The 23,959-nt window shown below is 46.8% G+C and overlaps 2 protein-coding genes across 8 annotated transcripts; one reads left to right on the top strand and one right to left on the bottom strand.

Annotated features, from left to right (window-relative positions):
* Nucleotides 1-1,379: 1,379 nt before the first annotated feature.
* Nucleotides 1,380-20,307, top strand: btbd7 (BTB (POZ) domain containing 7). 7 transcript variants are annotated; one of them, XM_053844284.1, is made up of 12 exons: nt 1,380-1,683; nt 2,529-2,605; nt 8,824-9,035; nt 10,481-11,623; nt 14,589-14,797; nt 15,106-15,181; nt 15,430-15,590; nt 15,669-15,812; nt 15,947-16,136; nt 16,262-16,440; nt 16,527-16,931; nt 17,172-20,307. In XM_053844284.1, the coding sequence occupies exons 3-12, from the start codon at nt 8,957-8,959 to the stop codon at nt 17,931-17,933; spliced, it is 3,348 nt and encodes a 1,115-aa protein (XP_053700259.1). In that variant the 5' UTR covers nt 1,380-1,683; nt 2,529-2,605; nt 8,824-8,956; the 3' UTR covers nt 17,934-20,307. The 7 variants fall into 7 exon arrangements, with proteins under 7 accessions (XP_053700259.1, XP_053700258.1, XP_053700264.1 ...); XM_053844283.1 differs by lacking the exon at nt 2,529-2,605; XM_053844289.1 differs by lacking the exon at nt 2,529-2,605 and having other exon boundaries at nt 16,527-16,592.
* Nucleotides 20,308-20,417: 110 nt separating this feature from the next.
* LOC128746930 (putative E3 ubiquitin-protein ligase UBR7) lies at nt 20,418-23,668 on the bottom strand. The gene is made up of 11 exons (XM_053844293.1): nt 23,239-23,668; nt 23,013-23,146; nt 22,566-22,626; nt 22,399-22,494; nt 22,284-22,337; nt 22,110-22,215; nt 21,931-22,040; nt 21,175-21,345; nt 20,957-21,113; nt 20,827-20,888; nt 20,418-20,682 (listed from the first exon to the last, which is right to left on the bottom strand). The coding sequence occupies exons 1-11, from the start codon at nt 23,344-23,346 to the stop codon at nt 20,611-20,613; spliced, it is 1,131 nt and encodes a 376-aa protein (XP_053700268.1). The 5' UTR covers nt 23,347-23,668; the 3' UTR covers nt 20,418-20,610.
* Nucleotides 23,669-23,959: the final 291 nt, after the last annotated feature.

Genomic DNA, 23,959 nt, shown 5'->3' on the forward strand with positions numbered 1-23,959 from the left:
ACATCTTTCTGGTCCGCTGCTTCGGGTCGACTGACCAGAATCGTTCCTCTCTCGGATGTCTCTGCTCTTCCTGTGGGACTGATGGACTTTCATCCAAATCCCAGCACTCACTCTGGAACTTCCTGGGTCGAAGTCAGACAAATATTTCTCACCAGAACCACAATGTTGGACGGAGGTGTCAGAAATTGCTGGTTGTTGTTTATTTCTCCATATAGAACTAATTCACATATATTTGTTGACTTCTAACAATACATTATTTTCCCACCCACTTTTAAAAGTGCCTTTAGGATTTCACCAGAGATGTCTAAGACATAATTTTTCAAGATATGATGCGCAAATTAGTTGTATTTTAACATTCATATGGGTCCATTAGCTCTCGGCAACAATACCAACAAATTGTCAACCTCTGAAATATTTATATTTTATTTATATTTTTAGATTTTTTATTTATATCTTATTTAAATACATGATTTTAAACAACAATAAAATCATATAAAAATAATTATGGTAAATTATCCAATTATTTTGCCAGTCAATTTAAATCTAATTATCATTTTGAAGCGACTCTCAGTAGTAAGGCAGTCGCGCATGCGTAACCGCAGTGTAACTTTGTTGTATGAAGTCGCCTCCTGATGGTGACAAAGTGAACTGCAGTGTAATTGATTTTAATTTTTACTTGTCTTTATTTTGAACAGTAGGCTGTCAATAACGAGGGACCTCTCCTACCCCGGCCACTTCGCCTCTGGTTGACAGGGAGACGATAGTGAGCCAGAACAGACATTTTGCCTCAAGACTCTATATAGAAATACAAAACAACGTAGCTAGGTTGTGTTTAATGTGCTAGTCTGCGTACATGCGGTCATCAATAACACAATTCAATATTTTTAAATTATTCATACTTTTATGGCGCTTTTTTTAAAAAATCAGAATTGACGCCTCGTTGTTCACAATATTACTGTAGAGGGCGCTCCAAGGCTGGTCCTCGACATCTGTCTACGTTACACGGTGAGATACGTCAAGCTCACGATAGCAACAGAACTTGCGTTTTCTACACAACAAAAGCTCCAAACGCAAGTCTGGGTCATATGTGATTTGAGATAAGATTATTTGTCCAACACCAGTTTGATTCGAAGACGAGATATGGGCGTTTTTGACCGACGTTTCGAAATGTACATTAGATTTTTCATCACTATATCGTTCCTGTTTTTAAGTCAGCGAGGCAGTGACACGAAACTTTTTATTTTTTACCGCTGTATCCTGAAGATTAACAGTTTAACAAACACAGCTGTCCAGAGCTATACAGCGAGTCAAATATTTTATTTTGAAAATATCAACCAGGCGTAGAAGCTAACATAATAGTTAGCTTGATTCGGCTAGCGTTGGGATAGGCCATAACAAGCATCCAACAAGGCGTCGTGCCTCGAATGGGAGGATTTACTAAATCGAACCGAGATAAAATAACGACCCGAGACTTGTTTTTGATTGACACTATCGTCGGAAAATAAGCTGGAAGTCAACGCAAGTTGAGAATCGAGCGGCGAGAGAGGACGCTGACGTCGAGCAGAGTTGGAGAAAGAAGCTGCTTTTTTTCCTCTTCAGGGACAACTTGGGTCGGAGTACCGCCCGAACTGGAGAGTCGGTACCGGAGAAAAAACACGACCAATGACTGCTGCCCACTCCCTGGTGAGTTTCAGTTGTTAGAAGGCTTGGTTGGAGTGAAATAAAATGTGTTTGAGTGAAGTGAGAAGCGACAGGAGGTGTTAGCTTAGCCTCTCAGGATGTGCTGCTAATTACAGAGCTGCGTTTAATATCGCCCTTTATATTGCAGTGTCGCGATATCTCTCACTCTCCTTCACTAATCGTAAAAGCACTTTTAATAGACGCTTGGTCTAACTGTGCTGACAGCTTGGTGTGCGGAAAGAAAGCAAGTCATCGGTTGGTGGGTATTTGTTTTGTTGTTGAATTGTAATGGTTAATGTTGCGTATTATATGTGTTTCGCCTCAGCGTCGCTTTGGATGGTGTCATGGTAACTATGTAGCTTGTCACCTGAGTTTACCTGTGACTTATTATAGATTGATCCCATCACTGATTCACGCTTTAATTTCATTTATTTGTTGTCGCTCATCACTATATGTAGCTTGCATTTGTTTCTCATCATCATTTTGAACGGCATGGGGAGCATCTTAGAAGTGTTGCAGTTGGATTCATGTTTTTCCTACTGCTCAGTTCGTAATTTTAAACTCGTCTCACCACTGATACCACAGTCTGTTGTGGTTAAGAAAGAGCTGAATCAGAAGACAGAGCTCTCCAATAAATTAACTTTTTGGGTTGGGGAATATCATTCTCATTTAAAGAAGCTGAGGCATCTTGGAGAGACTCAAAGTATGAACTCTCTTGTATCTTGAAAAATTGAGGGAACTTTGGTACCTGGCCTGAATGTCTCTTCAACACCTTGAGGTGTTCAACGTCTTTCACGTGTGACAAAGCTCATCTCTGACTGTAAATTACTTCATTCTGTCCTTCACAGAATGATCACACCCGTTTGCCTTCCTCTGGGTGAGATTGTCATGTCAGCATTCATGATCGGCGAACTCTTCCACCCTGGTCAGCAATTCTTCATGTCCGTGTCAAGTGTTTAATGAAAACAACACTTCAACATAATCCAATGGTTAATGACCTGGCCCGGTGTAATTATCAACTCCGGCCTTCCTTAAATTGCTCCTGAAGTTTACAGACAAAATAAACATTTATTTCTCTGCCTTTATGGCCGATTTTATTGATGAAGCCATTCTACTGTTGCTCAGGTTTACTATTTAACTCGTATTTTACAGAGAACTGGAGGAAATGCTGTTGATCTCTTCCTGGATCTGTCCACACACATCAGTTTAGGGTAGTCTGCCGTAACCCCACAGTCACACCTTTGAATCTGGTCATAATTTATGCAGATGCAAGCACATTTACAGCCGCGAACATGACACTCTTTATCTTTGTCGCTTGGGCAACAGTGACATTGTTCATGCTGCATTTGGTCTCATGATAACCCAATTTGATACCAAGCGGGAAACTGTTATTGCTATCATGTTCATCAATTACTCTCAACAGTCAACTGTCGAAATTACATGGGCTTTATTTCGTGGCCCAATCTAATGCTTTCTGATTGGGGTCAACCTATTCTTCATTTTCATTGGTGCTAATTGACACAAGCCAGTTAATCTTATGATTAATTCACAGACTGCGTCAGTATTACCTACGAATGCAATGGAAGTTACGTATGTGAGGTTCTTGAGGCCCTCGAGACTAACATCCAGTCTGTATTTGTAGAAGATTTGACATGTGGAACCCCACTACCTTACACTAATGACACACCTGTCCTTAGAAGGTCTTCAAAACAAACCTGCAAAGACTCTTGCTGTTACGTTGTTGTGGATTCTTATGCTCCTGTAGCACCCACAGTGAAATGAGGTCTGTGATAGCCCATCGTCTTCAGAAGGAATTGTGTCAGAGACATAAACACTGATACCCAGATCTGTTATTTAACCCATCGATTCAACTCTGTTTGTTCTAAGTGCTTCTTCAGCTTTCTGCTTTCTCATTTCACTGTGACAAGTATTTGTGTTGGTGCGTTTGCACCGTATAATGACATGTCATTACTGCAGTTCACGCTCTGAGGACCATGAGAGGGCAGAGCATCTGCTTGCTGGTACTTGTCTGCAAGGGTCTATGTGAGCCGGACTTTGCTGTCAGCACTGTTTGCTCTCCATTAGAAGCAGTTGTGGGATGCTTTAGATGACCATTGTTTTCCAAGTCAGTCCTTCATTCCCGGAACATTAACTGTCATGATGTGTATAAGGAATTAGCAGGGGAAACACTTACCATCTGTTCACCTGAATGGATGATCTCAGGGGTTGCATTGTGGTTCCCCTTGCAAGATTTTGGCCAAAAACAAATATGCCGCTAGTCAGGGCAAAACTATGGGTCCACGAAGCCATGAGGAGCAGCAAATTTTGATCTAGTTCATCATAATTGAATAAACACCATTTTCATGGAAATCAGTGTCTGCACAAGAATATAAAAGTTTCCGCCAAAGCCGGATGTTTTCAATCAGCCAGATGATGTTTTGGTTCCAGCAGTTGAGACTGACGGTCTAAATAGTAGTGTGACACTGTAATCCAGAGGCTGCCCACCATGACTCATCGCTCTGACCACTTTCTTCAGCCTCGTCTGTCTCAGTCATGTCAGTGAGTTGCTGTTTTCTGACCGACTTTGTTTCCCGTTGCTCTCTTTTCCCGACTTGATTCACTATTCTGCACACTGACCTGTTTGGCAATGAAACACCACAAAGTTTTGATGGCTGAGTTTGTTCGTTGAGTTAAGAGAGTGACAAAAGGTCACAGAGAATTTTGTTTAGATTTATGCACCACTTTAGTTTTCTAAATCATCATGATGTGGCTGAACGGACCTGATGACCCGTGCTTCCTGTTCGGGTCTCTTGATAGCTGGGCCCGGCTTCTGCAGCACTCTAATTGTGAAAAAGAAAAAAAAAAACAAACAAAAATCATGTAAATATGCTTAACGCAGACACCGACGTCCTTCAAAGGTAAACAAGGCTCCAGTCATCCCCAATCTACTATAATTCTTTAGAGCATATGTAAGTCTCTATATGCAATTTTTCATTAGTTTTCTGCATTCTCTTAATGGATGGACCAGATTTTTAACACTGGAAAGGTAAACTCTGAGGTTCTCTTTAAAAAACAGTATTTTCCTCTTTGTTCAAGTTTTGAGTTTGAAGTGACAGAGATGAAAACACTGAAGTACTTGTTGGAGGTCGATGCCAACGTAGAGGCAGTACGGCGACTTGCCTAATGGGAAATGAAATTGGCTTTTAAAAGAATCTTGACAGTAGCAAATGAAACATGAAACAGCCATGTGCACTCCAATCAAGTTAGTAATTAGACATGCAAGTTGGTCAAAAGTCAGGAAGAAATCCTGGCATAGTCAGCCGAGAAAGTGTCCAGTGATAACAAGTGATTGCGACCTCACTACGTCGCCTACTGCCCCTATAAACGCTGACCAGAAGTGGGAAATAAGGAAGGTGTTGCTGAAGTTGTTGCTCTTAAATCACTGGATATGACTAGTTTTAGTGTCCTTACAACCTTATAAAAACCTGCACGTGAGCATTGACAATCGAAGATGCACGTCAGCTGTCATGCCGCTTCATAAAGGGAAAAGTATTTTGCGAATGTTTCACATGTTCAGTCCCAGGCTTTAGTTCCGAGCTGCTGCAATCCAGAAAGAGGATCATGAAAGACGTGGATGTCATCGTTTCATTCAGAGATAAAAGCGCACACTGAGCGGATGACACACAATCCTGCAGCGTCATCGTCTGTGATAAGAGAAGATAGGTAATCCTTTGTTAATCCTGTAGAGAGGAAAAACAGGGTTTCTACAGCCGGTGGGATTGTACATTTGTTCCACTCACTTACAGAAGCGACATGTTGATATGGATCTGACTATTCATTATGTCCAATTGAGTTCGCTGAAATTAAATATATTGATTGGTTCTGTCCCTGTGGCACTCTGCTGAAAGAGAATCAATGCTCCCGGTGTGAGGTGTCGCAGTTTTGCTTTGGAGTTCAGTCAAGGTGTCCCCGCTTGAAGGTATTTGGTGACATCCACACGTAGCAGCACATTTTCCTAGCTGAACATTTTCCATGCCAGTTTCAATAAGGTACTCTGATTTGCACGGATTCCCTGGAAACTCGCTTAAAAGCGATGTAGTACATGTGCCCGGACTAGAGAGGCGCTGTAATTCACGAACAACAAATTCCAAAGACAGCACAGCACATGCGCAAATGAAGCTCATGCGCTAATTATTAGCACCGGACCATAACAAAATCAATTCACGAGAGATACTGGTTGTTTACCGATGTCGTGGTTGAGCTATTATTACAGTCCTGTTGACATCCAGATATCCTCAAAAGAGCAGTGTAGGTTTCAGGGGGAGGAAAGTCTGGGTATCTTTACTGAAGCTGTTACTCCTGTGACCTGACCACAGATGAGGGCAAGAAAATTGATGAACTATTTAGTAGTAGCTGTGTTCCAATGAGTTCATCATGGTTATTGTTTCTCAAAAGGTTCTCTAGGCAGAATTCCTCATGGTTTATTTACTATGTTTGATGACCGCTCCTTCTGTTGCGTCATCACTATGCGTTCCCATCGATTGTGGCCTCAGTATTGATAGAGATAAAGTCAGGGACGGTGTTAATGCAACACATAATTTTGCTAGAGTTGACTCAGCTCTTCAGGTCCTGCAGTTGATTCTTGTTCTCATGTGTTGAGAGCAGAGGAGGCCGTGAGACAGACGGGGGTAGCAGACGCCGGCCGATCTGGACTATGCGTCTCTAATGAGAGGTGACAGCAGACACTCCCTGCCCCCCACCTATCTGTCTCCACGCTCACATTCTCAAACCGCTTGCCATCCTCGCTGCGATCTCAAACTGTTCACTTAAAGCAGCTTCCTGCTCGAGAGAGAACCCTGCAGGACATGACCGGACGACAGAAAACGCTGGGCAGGACAGATGAATTATTCACACCACCACCATCAATCATTCATGCGCAGATTGTCACGGCTGGTGAGCAGGGACGAGGCGCTGATCCCGGGTCGTTTTACCGACAGGAACTTCTTCAGATTCAATTAGACTTTGGCATCAGTTCAGGTGATGTGACTGAGGTAATCAAGTCAAATGATACTACGGTTTAATTAGGCAGGCTTCCAGTCAAAAGACGATTGCTGCTGCTGTGTGACTGCATGGTACATGTAGGCTCATTAGATGGGCATTCAGTCTGTGTTGGGACATCTGTTGCAAAGATGATGGTGGCAATGGTGCTTTTCATTGAGAGGCATCGCCAGGGAACAGGGAGCAGGAAAAGCTGAGCTACATTTAAAGTGATCTTGGCAGGTTGGAAAGTCTTGACATTGAACGGCTTTTATTTGACATGATGTGGTGATCACTTGCTCTGTTATCACTTGAAATGGTGCCTCCCCCCTTCATGAGGTTCAGACTCTTCTGATGTCAAGATTCAGGTCATGAGTAGATCTGCACTGCCTGTTGGGAACTGTCCTGTATGTGGTGATTTACTTCTCATGTTGGGATTGAATCAAAGCTATGAAAGTGGTTAAAGTTTTTGGCTTGTAGAGTTCATGCATTCATTGTGCCTGTAATTTCTGCACATGACCACAAGGAGACTGAATGTTTATCCTATTCTGGCCATAGCTTAATGTCAAACTAAAACTTAGTTTGGGTTTTATGTTATGGATTGTGTTCACAATGTCACTTCCGACACCATGGTCACTTAATTGATGATTCAGTCTGGATTTTTGATTTGGACGATGTCGGAAAAAAAAGAATGAAACCGATTTTCCTGATTACTATGGTATTCGTGATACCCTCTCTTCCACGCTGCCGCATTCTATCGTCCCTCTGGGCGGAGAACCTGCAGTGAGCACGCGAGCATGTTGGGTTCCGAGAGTAATACAAAGTAATGATTTTGTTGCTAAAAAGGGCAAGGCAAATCAGCTTGATGCAAGTGCTAACACTGCTAACTCTTCTTGTCCAAACAGCGGGGTTGTATACACACTTGCCACGACACAGCAATGTGTGGAGACAGCAGCAGGTTTGACCTTTAAATAGCCAAAGTACGTTTCACTTATTCAGATAGCTTCAAGCTACTTTCTAGTAGCAACCCGGAGAATTGATCCCGATTAAGTTTTCCAGCTTCAGTTCACCAGCAAATCATTTTTTGTGATCAGCAAGTTAGGAAATCCTGCACTGATTAAGTAAAATTTCCTTTCCTCATTTCAATTTGAGAGTCTGATATGGTGGCTGCTTTTGTTTTGGTGGTCCACAGAGGAACCTCTCTCCTCCACCTTCCCCCACTACAGCAAACATAGCAGCACTCCTCTCAAGGGCTTCCTCTTCTCTGCTCCATATTCAAATCCAATTTCTAATTTTGTCCAAATGAATTCCCTATGAAGACGGCGTACGTTTGAAGCGCTTTAATGAAATAAAGATCAACCAGCGTTTTTATAGGAGGCTTCGGCAACCGACGCCTGTGTGTTGGTGTGTTTGTAGTCACGGCTCGGGTGGGCCGACTGCTCGCCACCAAACGCTTTGGAGGTTGTGAGCTTCAGACACTGGGATTTTTGAGAATCGTAGGCTGAGATGAAACAGATCTCAAACCTTTCTCTGCTTCTCCATCAGCTCTGTGAGTTAAAAATGGTGCTTTGCACTACAATGCTAAGGATTGAACAGCGGTGATCCTAAATACCACTCGATGTTAGCTCTAAAAGCTTCTGGTCTGTTCAGCTGACAACACTTAATGAGGTGTCCTGGTTTCTGTCCTGTAGTGGCCTGTGACAGTACAAAGTGGAGCAGGGGAAGCCGTGAGAAAGTCCCGACTGAGTGGCATGACTCAAGCGCTGTGTTCTGAATACAGATGTGCAAGAATTTAATCAAACACTTCCCAACGTGTTGTCTCTCTAGCTTTACAACACTTCAGCTCAGGCCAGAACAGCAGTGGAAATTATGACTGAATGACCTGTTTCTCTGTAAAGATTAGACACGACTTACGCTACTATCTTTTCCTAGTTTGAGTTGTTTTGTTGATTGAAAGCACAGAGATGAAGGACAGAAAAGATTCACTGTTAAGACTCCTTGACAGGAAGAAGCGCTTATCTTGCAGTGCATACAGTCTTGACGTCATCAACCCTCTTGTGCTCCCCCTTCAAAAACTCAATCAGCGTCTCTCTCTTCTCCCTACAGGCATGGCAGAGTGGGCCCGGGGCTCAGAGGACTCTTCTGCAGATCCCAGTCTGACCCGAAAGGTGGATCAAGTCTGAGCAGAATGACTCAGCGGGAGGGGGGGCCTCCAGTCAGCAAGTGAAGAAACCAGAGGATGGGGGCCAATGGATCCAGCTACCCGCACTCGTGCTCCCCACGGATCGGGGGAAATGCTCATTCCCAGACTTTCATAGGTCAGTGAGAACACCTCAGTTGTAAACATGAAACCGGAACCTCTCCAATCCAATCACACTTATGCTGTACAATCCTTTCATTTGACATGTAGGATTCTTGGAGGCCAATATTTATATTGAGTTTAATGTTGATCCTCCTCTTCTGAAAGTCACACAGTGGTATTGAGTGACTCTTAACCACTTGAAAATATTTGTTTCTGGTTTCCTCCACTCTTTGAGCAGTGTAAAGGGAAATTTCCATGAAAACTGCTCGGTTGAAAATCATAATTGTTGCTTTAATGCTTTAAGTGACGAGGTCAACTGCTCTGATAAGCTGTCACATCACATTATTTCAGATAGACATGCTTCATTTCTTAGTCGCCGATCCAACGTCAACAAGAAGCCGGTGGCTCACATACAGCTCTGTGAGCTCCCATCAGCTCAACTGGTTGTTTTCATCTGCGTATTAAACGGTTTAGAATCTAATCCTAGACCTCAGATATTTATATTCAAATGTTTTATCTATGATTGACACAACAACATGTCTCCTTTTTTTAGCGCTGGGTCTGTTCCAGTGTCGACACCCCTGACACAGTGCAGTGATATGCTCTCCCTGAATGCCCCGGGGGTTATTTCAGGTCACTTTGGAGGGGTTTCCTTCATCTAAATTTGCCTGCAGACTTCACAGACGTATCTAAATGTCACTGTTCTGGAGAATCAGGCACAGATTTGCATTTTCTCTTTCATACACGTTGATATTTAAGTGTCACCCGCTTCCCTGTGGCAAAAGAGGTTTGGCTCCCAGCTCCGTACCAATGTGCTTGGGTTACAGATGATTCACAGTATTAGAACGATCACTATTTGGGTCACACTGATGGATGTGGAGAGAGGAGCGGGAATAGAGGGGCTTCCTGGTAGAGCTCACTCCTCATCCTGTCCTCTCTGGAGCCAAACGCTGCTCTTACTCAGTGAAACGATTGTGCCAAAGTATTCAAATGGTTTCACGGAGCAGCACGAAGCAGCCCAGTTGCTTCTGTCTGCTAATTGGGAGAGTTGCTCAAGTGACAAAGCTGGTGACATCACAGATCATTCTGAGCCATAGTTAGTTTTCAAATGAACTTCATTCCACTGTAGACCTGTTCCACTGTTCAACCTTATTATATCGAGCAGCTTAACAGTCATAATGGGGTCGTGTATGATTGTTGCAATTCCATGGTGTCTATAGGGAGGTCAGAGGGTGTTTCCTCACATTTACAAATATTTGTGTGATGGCTACAAGTTCTATGGGTTGATTTACTCAGGGGGCAAGTGACTGTTGTAGAACAACTCCTGAACATTATATCACAAATAAACTTGAGAGGGAAATATAAAGGTAGGTTTTGGTTCTTGACCTGCCTGCTGGTAGCCCATTGAAATTGTTCACTTGAAGCTAACGTTCTTTCTCTTCTATGTCTACCTGATTGCAGGACCGTCTGCATACTCCCAGCAAGGATACAGTTGGGAGTCCAAGCTTTACAGCCTGGATCACAGTCATGAGCGGCCGGCGGACAGGAAGAAGAAGAGCCTCGGCCTGGCCACCCTCAAGCGCCGCTTCATCAAACGGAGAAAGTCCAGTCGCTCAGCAGATCATGCCCGGCAGATGCGGGACCTCTTGTCTGGATGGGACTTCTGTGATACGAAGGCTCTGGTGGAGGAGTTTGAGGGCACGGCCGCTCTTAAGGAGCTGAGCTTTCAGGCCAGCCTAGCCAGAGCTGAAGCTCCCAGCTTGCCCCGGGATCTGGCCGCTCTCTATCAGCATAAGTACTGCACTGATGTGGACCTCATCTTCCAGGGGACCTGCTTCCCGGCACACCGGGCCATTTTGGCGGCCCGCTGCCCTTTCTTCAAGACCCTTCTATCGTCTTCACCTGGTTATGGAGCCGAGGTCCTCATGGACATCGAGACGGCAGGCATAGATGTGCCCATGTTCTCTGCCCTGCTTCAGTACTTGTACACCGGGGAGTTTGGGTCCGGAGTCACAGAAGATTCCAGACTGCAGAATGTAGATGTGCTGGTTCAGCTTAGCGAGGAGTTCGGGACACCCAACTCCCTGGAGGCAGACATGAAGGGCTTGTTCGACTACATGTGCTACTACGATGCTCTGCTCAGCTTCTCCTCAGACTCAGAAATGGTGGAATGTTTTAATGAGCGGGGGGCAACTTCAGGACCAGTGGCTGGTGTTTCAGGAGGGAGCACTGGACCAGGGACCCCAGATGAGGACTTGAGGGCCCACAAAGCCATCCTCTCTGCGCGCTCACCTTTCTTTAGGAACCTTCTACAGCGGCGCATCCGTACCGGCGAGGAGATGACGGAACGTACACTACAGACGCCAACCCGCATTGTGTTGGATGAGTCCATCATACCCCGAAAGTATGTCCAGGTGATCCTCCACTGCATGTACACGGACGTGGTGGAGCTGGGCCTGGTGCTGCGGGGCAGTCCCTCTGCAGGTAGCTTAGGGGAGGTGCAAGCTCTGGTGTCAGGAGGCCGAGGGGCCAACACCCGCACAGAAGAGGCCATGGAGCTCTACCACATCGCTCTGTTCCTGGAGTTCAGCATGTTAGCTCAAGGTAAGGTCATCATCTCTCCCCTCAGACATGTGTGATGTTCAATCTGTGGACTGATGACTTCTATATCAACTGTTTGCATGCTAAAAATGAAATGTCTTTCTGAAAGAAATACTCAAGCGAAGTGGCAGCTGAGATGAAGTCTTAATTACCGACTCTTCTTCCTGTCTCTTGTGATCTGGCTCTATTTCTTTGCTTGTTTATTTAACACTTCTGGAGAGCATTTCTTCCAACGCATTTGTGTCGTTTATGTGCTTTGGGTGCTTCTCCCATCCCTGCAAACATGGATATTGACATCCAGAAATATTCGGCTGCTGCTCAGGCGCATGTCAAACAATCTGTCCAACTGTCAAAGACAGAGCGACGGCTGCTGGACCAGATGGTTCCGGGCTTGAGTGTCGGGACTGCGTTACACCAGCAGACAGCCTGTCTACGGGCTTGTGATCGTAGCACCTCTGTCACACCTAATCATAGTTGTTAGTTTTCTAGCAGTCGACAAGTCTGAGCTCCTCCAGCGTGTTTCTTTAATCCTGTTTGGACCTGTAGATAATTAGTGGAAATATTCATGTGTTCCTGCTGGGAGGTTTCTTTGACTTTGCGTTATCAGAGCATATTTGGAGGCAAAGGAAATCAAGATGGAACTCCCAGTGTCTTCGCTCTTCTTCCTGCTTCCCTCTCATTTACACTGTCTGTCTTTCATGCCTCTTTTCCCCAGTTACTCCTCAACTTGCTCCTTTGTCTCACTGCAAAACACTATATCATCAGCAAATATCACAGCTCCTCTCTGACCTCAACTGTCCAACCGTTGCCAGAGCAACCAGACAGCTACTTTTTAAAACTGATTATTTAAATTAGAAGAAAACATCACAGCTTGTTAAAAAGGCGACAGATGAAGTCTTGTTTACTTCCTGTGGAACAGCATGTGACCAAACTACTTTTTTATGTCCTTCAGTGGCTGAAGAACCCAGAGAACTCACTTGTTTCTCGCAAAAGTAATGTTGGCGGGTCAGACAGACCCTCCCCTCTCCTCTGGTGTCTTTTGACAACTCCAGCAGCGGTGTCATCTCCACTCTCGCTGTCTCCCCCCATCACCCAAACACCCCATGCTGCAGGGTATTTTTATCCTCCTGCTGAGCTGCGATTCTCTAATCAGTTCCCATGAAGCCTCCGTGTGGAATGTGGCGAGATGTTTGAGGTCGACCCGATGTCATCACATACAAGCTCACATCCTCTGTGAGGTCTACTGCCAGCTTCACTGGACCTCCAGCAGACCTGTTGACATGATGGTCCCATTCTGGTGACTGACGGTGACAGTGTTTATAAATCAGAAAGTAGACCCTGTTTACTTAAGTTTGTGGATGTGAAATAATATCTTGATGTTTTCACCGCCTCCACAACAGCTGTCACCACAACCACCACACCACAGATACAACCACACACATTACTACACATCAAACCACAAACCTCTCCATCATAACATGTGATCCCATGTAACATTGCTGCACCATCACAACAGCAATCACCAACACAAAAAACAGCTTAATATCGCGATATCATCACAGCAGTGCACAATCCCTCAACTACCGGCAACTCTACCACCATACATCAATCCAAGTCAGGCCTTCAAAGTTCTCTCTACACTAAGAGACTGGTTACTAACCAACCTGACTGATTTTTTTTCCCTATTGACAAGACATAAGCTCAACACGACTCTGATAGGAAATATGGTTTATGAAGCCCAGCTCACATGCTAGTGTTCCCTTGTAACTCCCCCTCGCTGACTCACTTTCTGGCTCTGGAGAATGTGGTTTTGGTTTCAACCCGGCTCCAGTCTCAACCTTTTACGACACCATATCAACCAATATTAAAAGCCTTATTAATTCTTTCTGGTGCCCAGTGGAGATGCTGTTACTGCATCTGTGCATGTGCGTTGGCTGGTCATCATCTGATTTATATCCATATTCCAGGTCACCTGTGTTGTCTCACAGGATCGTGAATTTTGAATGTGAAATTGTAACATCTAAAGTAATTTAAAACAACCTGATGATCCACAGCTACGTGGTATCAGTATTGGGCGGATTGGACCCCATCGTCAGTGTACATGGACATGTTTGTGACTAATACCGAAGCATAATTCAATTCTCCTGCTCGTAATTAAAAACACTGCCACAAGCAGAGAAGCTGTTTATTCGCTCCCTGGCGGGTATCATCCTCTTTGTAGAGGAGGCTGAATATGCAAAGGAGGGAGTAGGCAACGTTGGGGAGCTTACATATGGAGAGAGAGACCACAGATGCTGCAGGTCTGATCAAAAAGTCCAAAAAGCTGCTCCTTCCTCGATTTACATTCTAGTAATTAGCTGAAGAGAACATCTAAATGATGGGGATGATTACATCGTCTCACTCTGTATTCTGAGCAGTTTAAGATGTTTGGAGACCAGGCTCAAAGCTTTGTTGTCAGAGAGGAAGTTCAGTTCCTTCTACCGAAGATATGTTTCCCTAGGGAGGAATGATGAATCTCTCCTGACGATTTTTGGAATGCGGAACTGAAGTCAGTCCAGAGAGCCTGCGGTGTGCGTCACTCTGTTTCAGCTCGTGTGTTTGTTGACGTAATGGTCAGAGCAGTGACAACGTCGTTCTTCAGCCTTAGTGGCTTCTAAGTGGACTTCCTGCTCGCTGGTGTTAGCACGGCAGGTCTCCTCCGGCGGCTGCTGTGCTCACTTCTCACCGTTCAAACACATATCAAAGCATTTCTGTGGGCCGCTGCGTTACTGAGCGAAACCGCTGCCTGCTGTTCTGGTATGTGCTCTGATTTAAGAAACACACTTAAGGAGGATGTGGGGGGAGGGCTGGGGGGACTCCGGGTCACTGAATATACAACAGGCCGCATCAGGACGACTCCGCTGCTTTTCCAGTGACTCATCAGGATTGAATATCAAGCTCGGTTGCTGAGGTGACTCCTCTCTTTCAGGCTGTGAGGACATCATTGTGGAGAGTCTGTCACTGGACTCCCTGGTCCCCATCCTGAAGTGGAGCTCGCAGCCGTACGGCTCCAAGTGGGTCCACCGCCAGGCCATGCACTTCCTGTGTGAGGAGTTCAGCCAGGTGGTCAGCTCAGACGTCCTGTATGAACTCAGCAAGGAGCATCTTCTCAACGCCATCCAGTCCGACTACCTGCAGGTGAGACCTCAGCCCTCCAAACTATGTTTCTTCCCATCCCGTCTACTTTCTTCTTCTGTCCAGCCTGTTTTTCTTCTCAACTCCACTTTTCAATGTTCTCTGCCAAACATCCTTCTTTTCCATCCTCTCTCGCTGCCCATCTTTCTCTTTGTCTTTCGTCCTCCTCTCACACCTCCAACTTTCATCTAATAAACCACCTCCTTACTTCTGTTCTCTGTTGCTCTGTCTCTGTTTCATCCCTTCTTCTCTCTTCCTACACCGTGCTCTCTCTCCTCCATCCTTCTCACTCTCATCTGGTCTCATTACAGGCGAGTGAGCAGGACATTCTCAAGTATGTGGTTAAGTGGGGCGAGCAGCAGCTGATAAAGAGGATGGCAGACAGGGGTAAGATAATGCACACTGTAATTACCTTCCCTTCCTCCTACCATCTCTCCCCCTTCTCTAATGGCACTGACAAAATTACACTCTCCACAAAGCTTCCTGAAAACAGCGAGAATTTCACAAGTGCCAAAGATGCTCCGTGAATCAAACACATTGGTTCAGTGTCGTGAACAGATCCCCATCCTCATGGAAGTTTTTTGTAAACAGCAGCTGTGGTTGTTTGTCCGCTGCTACTATCTCGCCCCAACCAGAACCCAACCTGTTGAGTGGAACGGCCCACAGCGTGAACAAGAGAGGAGTGAAGCGTAGAGACCTCGATGTGGAGGAGCTGAAGGAGATCCTGTCGCCTCTGCTGCCCTTCATCCGCACCGAGCACATCCTGCCTCCTCACAGCGACGTCCTCTCTGACGCAGTCAGTCTGCCGGGTCCACAGCTACGGGCTGGATGTTCCTCACAGTCGCCTCAGCTAAAGTGTCACTCTCCTCTGCAGCGCAAGCGGGGTCTGATCTGCACCCCTCCGTCTGACATGCTGCCCACAGCTGAGGAGGGAAAGGCCAACGCCTGGCTACGGCAGAAGAACGCCGGCATCTACGTGCGGCCGCGCCTCTTCTCGCCATACGTGGAGGAGGCCAAGGTGTGTAGATCTGCTTGCTGCTGCCATCTGGGGCGACCCATGAAGGGTCACAAGAATATTAGCAGTGAGGATTATCACTTCACTGTTGAGACTGTTTACACAAACCTCTTTCTCTTCCTTCTCTCACGGCTCAGTCGGTGCTGGACGAGATGATGGTGGAGCAGACCGATCTGGTGCGCCTCCGAATGGTGCGCATGTCCAACGTTCCAGACACACTCTACATGGTCAACAACGCTGTGCCACAGTGCTGTCACATGATCAACCACCAGCAGATGTCCGTCAACTCCACCGCAGCGCCGTCGGTGGTGGCCAATGAGATCCCAGGTAAGAACAACCGCCGGAAGGAGGAGAAAATCAGTTGGAAGTCTGTCGTGAGAGAAGCCATCGAAGGAACGTGAAATGCTTCAAGATGTAGTTCTTCAGTGACAGAGTTTGTGTGTGTGTTTCAGTGCCGCAGCTGTCAGTGGTGAGAGAGATGATCCGACGGCTGCAGGAGATCCGACACATGGAGCAGGTCCAGCGAGCGTATGCCCTCAACTGTGGAGAGGGAGCCACCGTCAGCTACGAGCTGCAGCTCAGAGTCCTGAGAGAATTCGGTCTTGCTGATGGAGCCACAGAGTTGCTGCAGGTCGGTCCTGGTACCGTGGAAAAAAAACGGTGCATGGAATCTTGACTCTCGCAGCTCTAACCCTGTTCCTGCTCCGGTCTCTCCAGAACCCATACAAGTTCTTCCCAGACGAACGCTTCGGAGATGAGAGTCCGATTCTGGCTCTCCGCCAGGTGGGTCGCTGCCGGGTGAACAGCAGCCCAGCCATGGATAGCATGTTCACCGAGCTGGAGGGAGTAGCCGGCTTCCACCCGCCCCTGCCTCCCCCACCTCCCCCCTACCACCCTCCCGCCACACCCAGCCACGCACAGCTCAAGGGCGCCTGGCGACCCCGGGTGCCCCTGCCCACCCCCACCCGATCCTTCTCCTACCCCTGCAACCGCACACTAATCCAGCGGCACGCGGCAGCCAAGCATGGCGGCTCCGAGTTCTCCTCGGTGCCCAGACCCCAGCCCCCCGACTGCACCAACACCCAGGTTCTGGGCCGGGCTTTGCTTTCCGAGCAGCAAGCGGTGAGTGGCAGTTTGTCGGCATGCCTCATGGTGACCGTCGTGGTGAGAGATGATAAGAAAATCCTGATCCAAAATTCAGATCTGAATTAAAACAATTAGAAATGTCAGCAGCTGGAATCAGGGTCCTTCAGTTTAAGCACTGGCAGTGTGTTTGCACTTGATCTAAGTGAGCGTGTTCCTATGGAGGGCTGACGTCCTGATGATAGCTGGTGGTCATGTGACCTCCTTGCTGTGTTTCAGATGCACACAGAGCCGGTGATGAGGGAGTTCATGCCTGACATCGCGCTGGGCGTCTCTGTCATGTCCCTGAGGGAACAGCATATGTCCGAGATGGATCGCGAGGGTCCTCACAGTCCGATGGGTCCCCCAGCCCACCACCTTCCACACGGCCCGTGCCCCTCCATCCGCCTCAGCCACGGACATGGTCCCGGCCATGGACACTCCTGCAAGCGCCATGCCCCCGAGCCCAAGCTGGAAGCTCAAGCCGAATTCCCAGACCTCTACGACTTCTCCTGTCGACCCGCGACCCCGACCTCTGCTCATCCCCTGCCCCCTTTTCCGGGGCCAGATCTCTACAGCCACAGCTGCCCCCCGACCGGCCCCTACCCTCCCCCGTACGTGTCTGACTCTCAGGGTCATCCACAGGGACGGACTCCTCCTGACCCGCTACGGTTGGACGTTCTCAGCATGACCACTCAGAGGCACGATGGCGGTCTCGCTAGCCCGTCTGGAGCACCACACAGGATGGGCCACTTTTCAAGGGGCCGCTCAAATGAGACGGACCTGACTCACGGCCTCGGTCACTTGCGTTCACCCAGCGGGAACATGGACAGCTACGAAGGGGGGCACTCCGGAACCAGAGAGGAGGAGATGGTTGTGGGCGAGTCGTCGAGCTCAGGGGCACATCAGCAGACCCACAGGAACAGTGTCAGCGAGGAGATGGTCCGAGACCGTCGCTCTCCCAGCAAGCCGGACTACCCCTACAAGAAATCTGCACTTTAACTCTAAAAGGGAAAGGGAAGCGGCTCAGCACTAAGCGCGTGTGTGTGTGTGTGTGTGTGTGTGTGTGTGAGAGAGAGAGAATGTGTGTTATAATGGATGAGGTGCGGGGTGGTGGTCTTGAGGGTCGTAGTCCTACCTCGATCATCTTCACAGCAGGGGGACTTGTCTGCTTGTAGTTCACTTGTCAAGAGCAGCGACTGCTGAGGTCACCACATTTCATGTAGCTTAATCACCAAGGTGACCAATGAACCGACGCTAGCAACCGCCGAGACACTAACAGACACTGAGTCGATCACGCATGCTTGTGTAGCGCACAACTTCCTGTGTCTTAAGTACCAAGTTTGCCGTAACTCAAGCTGCCATGACGTGGAGCTAATCCGCAGTAAATCTTTTGTTTACATCTCACCCAAGTTTTACACCGTTGTTTGTACAATCTAGCGCACCCACTGGTGGGACAGAGGATCACCTGCACTTGTCCTCACAACACAAAAGCGCATATTTATTCTTGACGTTATGCTTCCGTACCGGTTTCCGCCTTCGAATTGTTGACAGCTGATTCGTTCGCATGCAGTGATTTGTTACACCTTTGCGGCAGTAAGATGCGCTCAGCTTCCTGACGCGGAAGCTTTGGCTTTGCTAGTTGACAAAAAGCTGCCGACTTTTGTTTCTTTTCTAGGCCAGGCTTGTGTACAAGTCAGCTTCAAGTGTCACTTCAAGCATGTCAGCTATATGCGAGCTGAACAGTGAATTTATGGATATAAATTTGTCAGTTTTGGGCAGCCTTTTTTAACATTTTGAGCTGGCCCCGCCCCACTGCATTTACATGAGGACGAGTCATTGGTGGAACTCTATGTAGCAGTTAATTTTTCGGTTAAATATATCCGATCGTCATGATGAAGGTTCGTGTTAAAACGTTGACTTTTTGCATCTTGTTGAGGCATGAGGGTGCTGCAGCTCACACCTTTGACAAAGCTTTAGTGGTCTCAGCTCTGTTTACAATCCCAACAGCACAGTCTGGATCAAAATAAACCTGCCCCAGTTAGGCTCCCGGTTCCACCCAGCGGTTCCCACAGACTCATCTCTGGTCCCGTATGACCTGCTCACAGGAATCAGAAACTGGATCCTGGAGGAAGTAGGTCATCCTGGTCTCCTGTAACCGGGTCGGGATTCAAATCCAGTGACACCTCGGAGAGTGGGTTGTCACGGCAACCAACCACAGGAGTAGGCAGGCTCAACCACACCAGTACCGTACCTGCTGTGTTTGTACATATCCAGTTGGATTGGGGCGCAGCCAACGTTCCATCAGCCGGATCCAAACAGGTTGAGATCAGTTCGCGCCAGGAACGTCTCACCTTCTTCCTAATAATGATGTCATTCTATTGCTTACCTGACTGTTCTGTTCACTGTGAACACCTTGCGGCGGAAGAAGGCGGCATCCACACGGCGTTCTCTCTACTGTATTCAGAATTTGGGACTCATAAAGCGACGTTAGCTCTGGTTACGTCCCGATTGGCCTGTAACATATAAATATGTTCAGAGTTTACTCGCGCAATTGTAGCATTGTTTACTGCGCATCATCTTGGCTTGGCTGCTAACAAATCACGTGACTAGTTCAAACCCAGACCAGGAAGTAAACCATCGGTTGACCGCCACGGTTAAGTTCTGCAGGCACACATACTATTGTTGCACTGTAACGCCCCCTGGTGTTTTGTCATAAAGAACAAATGAATTCCGAACAAAAAAAAAAATTGGACAACTGCGATCCAAGTCACGATCTCCGGCTCATACCAGCGGGAATTGTAAATAACGAATTAACATTTGTGTCTTTTTATGTTAAGTGGTTGTTGAAGGTCCTTTTTTGTGGTGGAAAAAGAATCCAGCTGTGTCTTTGTTGTAGTAGTGTGAATGACTTTGATTTGTAATGTTTTCTATGGACTTTAAAACCTAGCTGTGGAGGAGTCCGTGCCTTCCTCGCCACCACCCGCCATCGTCGGGGTCGGCGGCGCCTATGCAAGTGCTCGACCAGCTGACCAGCCTGCATCAGTTCTCATGTAGCTACTTTTCCTGTAAATATTTAGCACCTTTTTTTGTTTTCTTTCTCCCCCGTTTGTAAACTGCGTGCTGGTAATGGAGTTGTTCACAGGTCTACGTTGTCCTCACAGAAGAAAACACGTCTCATTGTAGTTTCACTGAATCTATTTTTCTACTGCGCCTCTGAGGGTGCTGACCAGTCGTTCACGTTTGCATCATACGAAATAAACTGTTTTAATATGACTTGAACGCTGATTATTTGTCTCACCTACAGGGGGCGACACGCAAACTACTGTACAGTCCTGCTTGTGTTGGCTTCGGTGGGGCCGTCAACTCGAAATGGGTGGGATCTGTGATACGGTTTACACATTTGGCAGTGAATAATTTAGAATTTGAAAAAGAAAAGGATCTTTGTTTTGGTTTCAATTTTGCTTTAATACAATGACAGCATTATGTGCACGCTAGCATTACCAGCGTGCACATAATCCCCATCATTAAATCGATTCAAAAACACGTTGAAGAACTGAGGCCAACGCAGTTAACCTGAACACTTTATTCTTCGGTTTAAAGCCTTTAGTTAGACGCGAAAAAGCAATTCAATTGAGAACATTCATAACGTCGGCAGTAGGTGGCGCTTTAGCAGCGGTTAAACAAGCCTCCTCCTCTTTCTGTCTTGCAGCTTCTCAAAACACTGTCGAACATCCTCCGCAGTCACTTCCTGTTTGGAAAAGCAGTGAGAATATAAGCAGGGAGCCCCCTGCTGGACACCAACATATACGAAACTTTATAATACAGAGGCAGGGAATCGGATTCCCAGGTGTCAGGTGAGTAACCATCACCACAGTCGTGGGCTCAGTCTCACCTTTCCCTCGGTGGCGCACTGCTGCACTAACTCCGTCACAGCTGTGGTCATCTCATTGTACCCTGCAGGAAGGAAAGTGTCAGGATGTGGGAGCTCTGCTGCCGGCTCCCTCCGGCGCCGCCTGACTCACCGTAGATGATCTCCAGCTGCTGAGCTCGGCCCAAGGACTCTGTCAGAGCCAGGAGCGGGTGTTTGCCAAACGGCTCCATCAGACCTCGGGTCTCGTACGCCACCATGGAGTCAGACGGGTCCAACAGGAAGGAAACCTTCAAGTCCACGTAGACCCGCTGAGGGAACCGCAGGTGGATTAACCATGTGTCGGGATGATGAGATGGCTTTGAAACTCACCTTGCAGCTGGTGCAGGTGCAGAGCTTGGAGCGCCACGTGTCGGGCCAGAACACGGCACCATGTCTCGGCCCCTCTGGACCCAGCTTCTGCAGGTCCGCCAGGCGGCAGCCAGACCCAGCTGTGGCCTCTTTGTGAGTCCATTTGTCTGATGGAATCTTCTTCAGTGACGCCTAGAGGCAGACAGGTAATTGAGACCCTCCTCAGTGACCTCCACCTCAACCCCCATCAGAACTGACTGACCAGTTCAGAGGCCGTCCACACAGGCCTGTGACTCAACAGCTCCATCTAGTGGAAGCACATGGACATGCACGCGGAACACCTAAAACATGACACTGAAGCTCCTGGTCTAGAAGCAGGCTTTGGCTGCTTTAACGCAAGAAAATGATACTTTAAATTTAAACGTTGAAGATTTAATTACATTCTTTATTTACTGTATTTCAGTTTTTATTTTGTTTCAGCACCAGGGGATAACTACGTACAACATGGCAATCAACGGTTTATTTAAATAATAATACAATGCAAAATAAACAATATAAAAGATGCTTTGAATATTACATGCAAAAACTGTTTTAACAGCAGAAATGTAACTAATTTTTTTTACTATTTTTAAATAGTTTGAATACATTTGACTAAATAAAAATTAAAGGGATTCTTTTAGGCCAAAATGTGTTTCCATCATCAAAATATAATCATAATTGTTGCTTTTCAATCATTTGATATCAAATATTTTTAGATTTTTTTTTAGGTATTCTCACCTCAAGGCTCTCAGCTGACAGTTCTTCTGCTGGAGTCTTCTCACAACCTTCGTCGTGTCCTTCAACGTCGACGACCTCGTGCTCTGGTTCTGACTGAGCGACAGACGGGACTGAAACCAAAACCAGAGTGAGTTGGGAGGACGGGTATCAGAGGAAAACTGGGGGGTTCAGAAACTCACTGCCGTAGTGGGCGGCATAGGTCCAAAGGAACGGCGCCGCGTTCATGCATGACTGACACACCATTTCCTGGAGCTCCGCCGTGTCTTGAGCGGTGCCACCCAGATGCTGCGAGCCACCAGAACACAATGAGACCCGAGTCCCAGCCGGACCACAGATGTGTGACAGAAACTCACCTGTGAGTGGAACCAGTCCTCACAGATGACACACTGGATCATCTCGTCGTTCACCTGAAGAACAAGCAGAGATCATCACGTCTACAGCGAGGACACACTAAAACCAGCGGCTCACCTGGTCTTCCTCGTCCGGGTACAGCCGTGCACATGTGCAGTAGGTGCCTCTGTAGTTATGGTTGTAAAGGTTTTTCAAGTTCTTCTCATCTTTCTCCTGCCAGGGGAAAAACAAAGCATGTAAACACGTGGGGACCAGAACCAAGAAACGTCTCCAGTCAAACTCACCGGAGTGAGTTTGCACCGAAACTCCCCAAATTTGCTGTTTCCACAGTCGCAGCGGAAATTCCTGCAGACACAAGTGCAAGTTCCAGTACATGCCAGCTTGAGTATCATTAATAGTAAAACAAAGCATTGATGCACTAGTAGTAGAGCTGCAAAAGTAGAGGTCAAAGTACAAGCAGGAATTGTACAGTAAATGCAGAAGTTGTTGTAGTAATGACAGTATAATTATTATTATTTGGCAGCAGTTGTCGCACAACAGTAGTAAAAAGTTAAAAGTTAGTCAAAGTGTTTAACATGAGCTGAAACAAAATTATTTTACTATACTGCACTAAAACATAACATCCGCTTGACATGTTCACACAAACACCACACAATCTTACACAATAACACAACACACAATCAGTAGAAACGCAAGTTGTCACCAACACACGCATCTGGACACTGAAGTACCGTTTGGTGTAGAGCTCGAGGATGTCGTGTCCATCGTGGCAGCAGTTGGCGCAGGCCAGACAGATCCCGGCAGGTTCGGAGGCAGAGGAGGAACAAGTGCTGCAGGCGAACACCGCCTGCCTCTTCACGTAGCCCTGCAACACACCAGCTGTTTACACACAGAGCTGCTGCGCCATGGCGGGAGACAAAAGCGCCTGCTCGGAGAGAGCTGCACGCCCTTTTTTACCCGCGAATAGGAGCAGTTGTCCGGGTCGCTTCCAGCCAGGACACACAACGCCTCCTTGAGCTCTTCTTCATCCAAGGAAGAATCTTCAATTCCTGGGTTGGAGGTCATTTTTGGGTAAAAGTCACGGAGAACCAGAGCACCGCAGCCTTGCTTCCAAAATTGTGGCGCGAGTTTGTGTTGATCACATGGCGGAAGTGGTGTAACCAAACTTCCGTTGTAGAATATTTACATTTGCGTTAAGTCGTTTTCGCATGTTTAGTGTGACAAAACAATCAAATGAAAAATAGCTATATAGTGAAACGTAAACGAAACATAGACTTTAATAAGCTTTTTTAAAAATGGGATCTGGCGTTCACAATCTCACATATATTCTCGTAATTTGTTACATGCTACTGATGACAACTTTTAATCGAGTTAAAGCGAGAAATAATTCCAGATATTAGCCACAATTGCGCTGCGGTTTTCATGACGCTGTTAAAGTTGCACGGCTCTTCTGCTAGATGGCGCCATTTCTCAATAAACCAATGAAGCCCTGAACCACCTTACGAACCTCCTCTGCTCGCTCGTGCAAGAGGAAATTTACTTCAATGTGGACCTCAAGCCCGCGTACGAAAACAAATGTATCCAGATCAACGTTATTCGTTAAGAGTCGAATAAAAAACGTGTCAGTTTAATAACAATGTTCGTAGCTCATGTCAGAATGGCACTTACGCGAAAGACA

The sequence above is a fragment of the Synchiropus splendidus genome, chromosome 16 (assembly GCF_027744825.2).
Source record: "Synchiropus splendidus isolate RoL2022-P1 chromosome 16, RoL_Sspl_1.0, whole genome shotgun sequence".
Lineage (NCBI taxonomy): Eukaryota > Metazoa > Chordata > Actinopteri > Syngnathiformes > Callionymidae > Synchiropus > Synchiropus splendidus.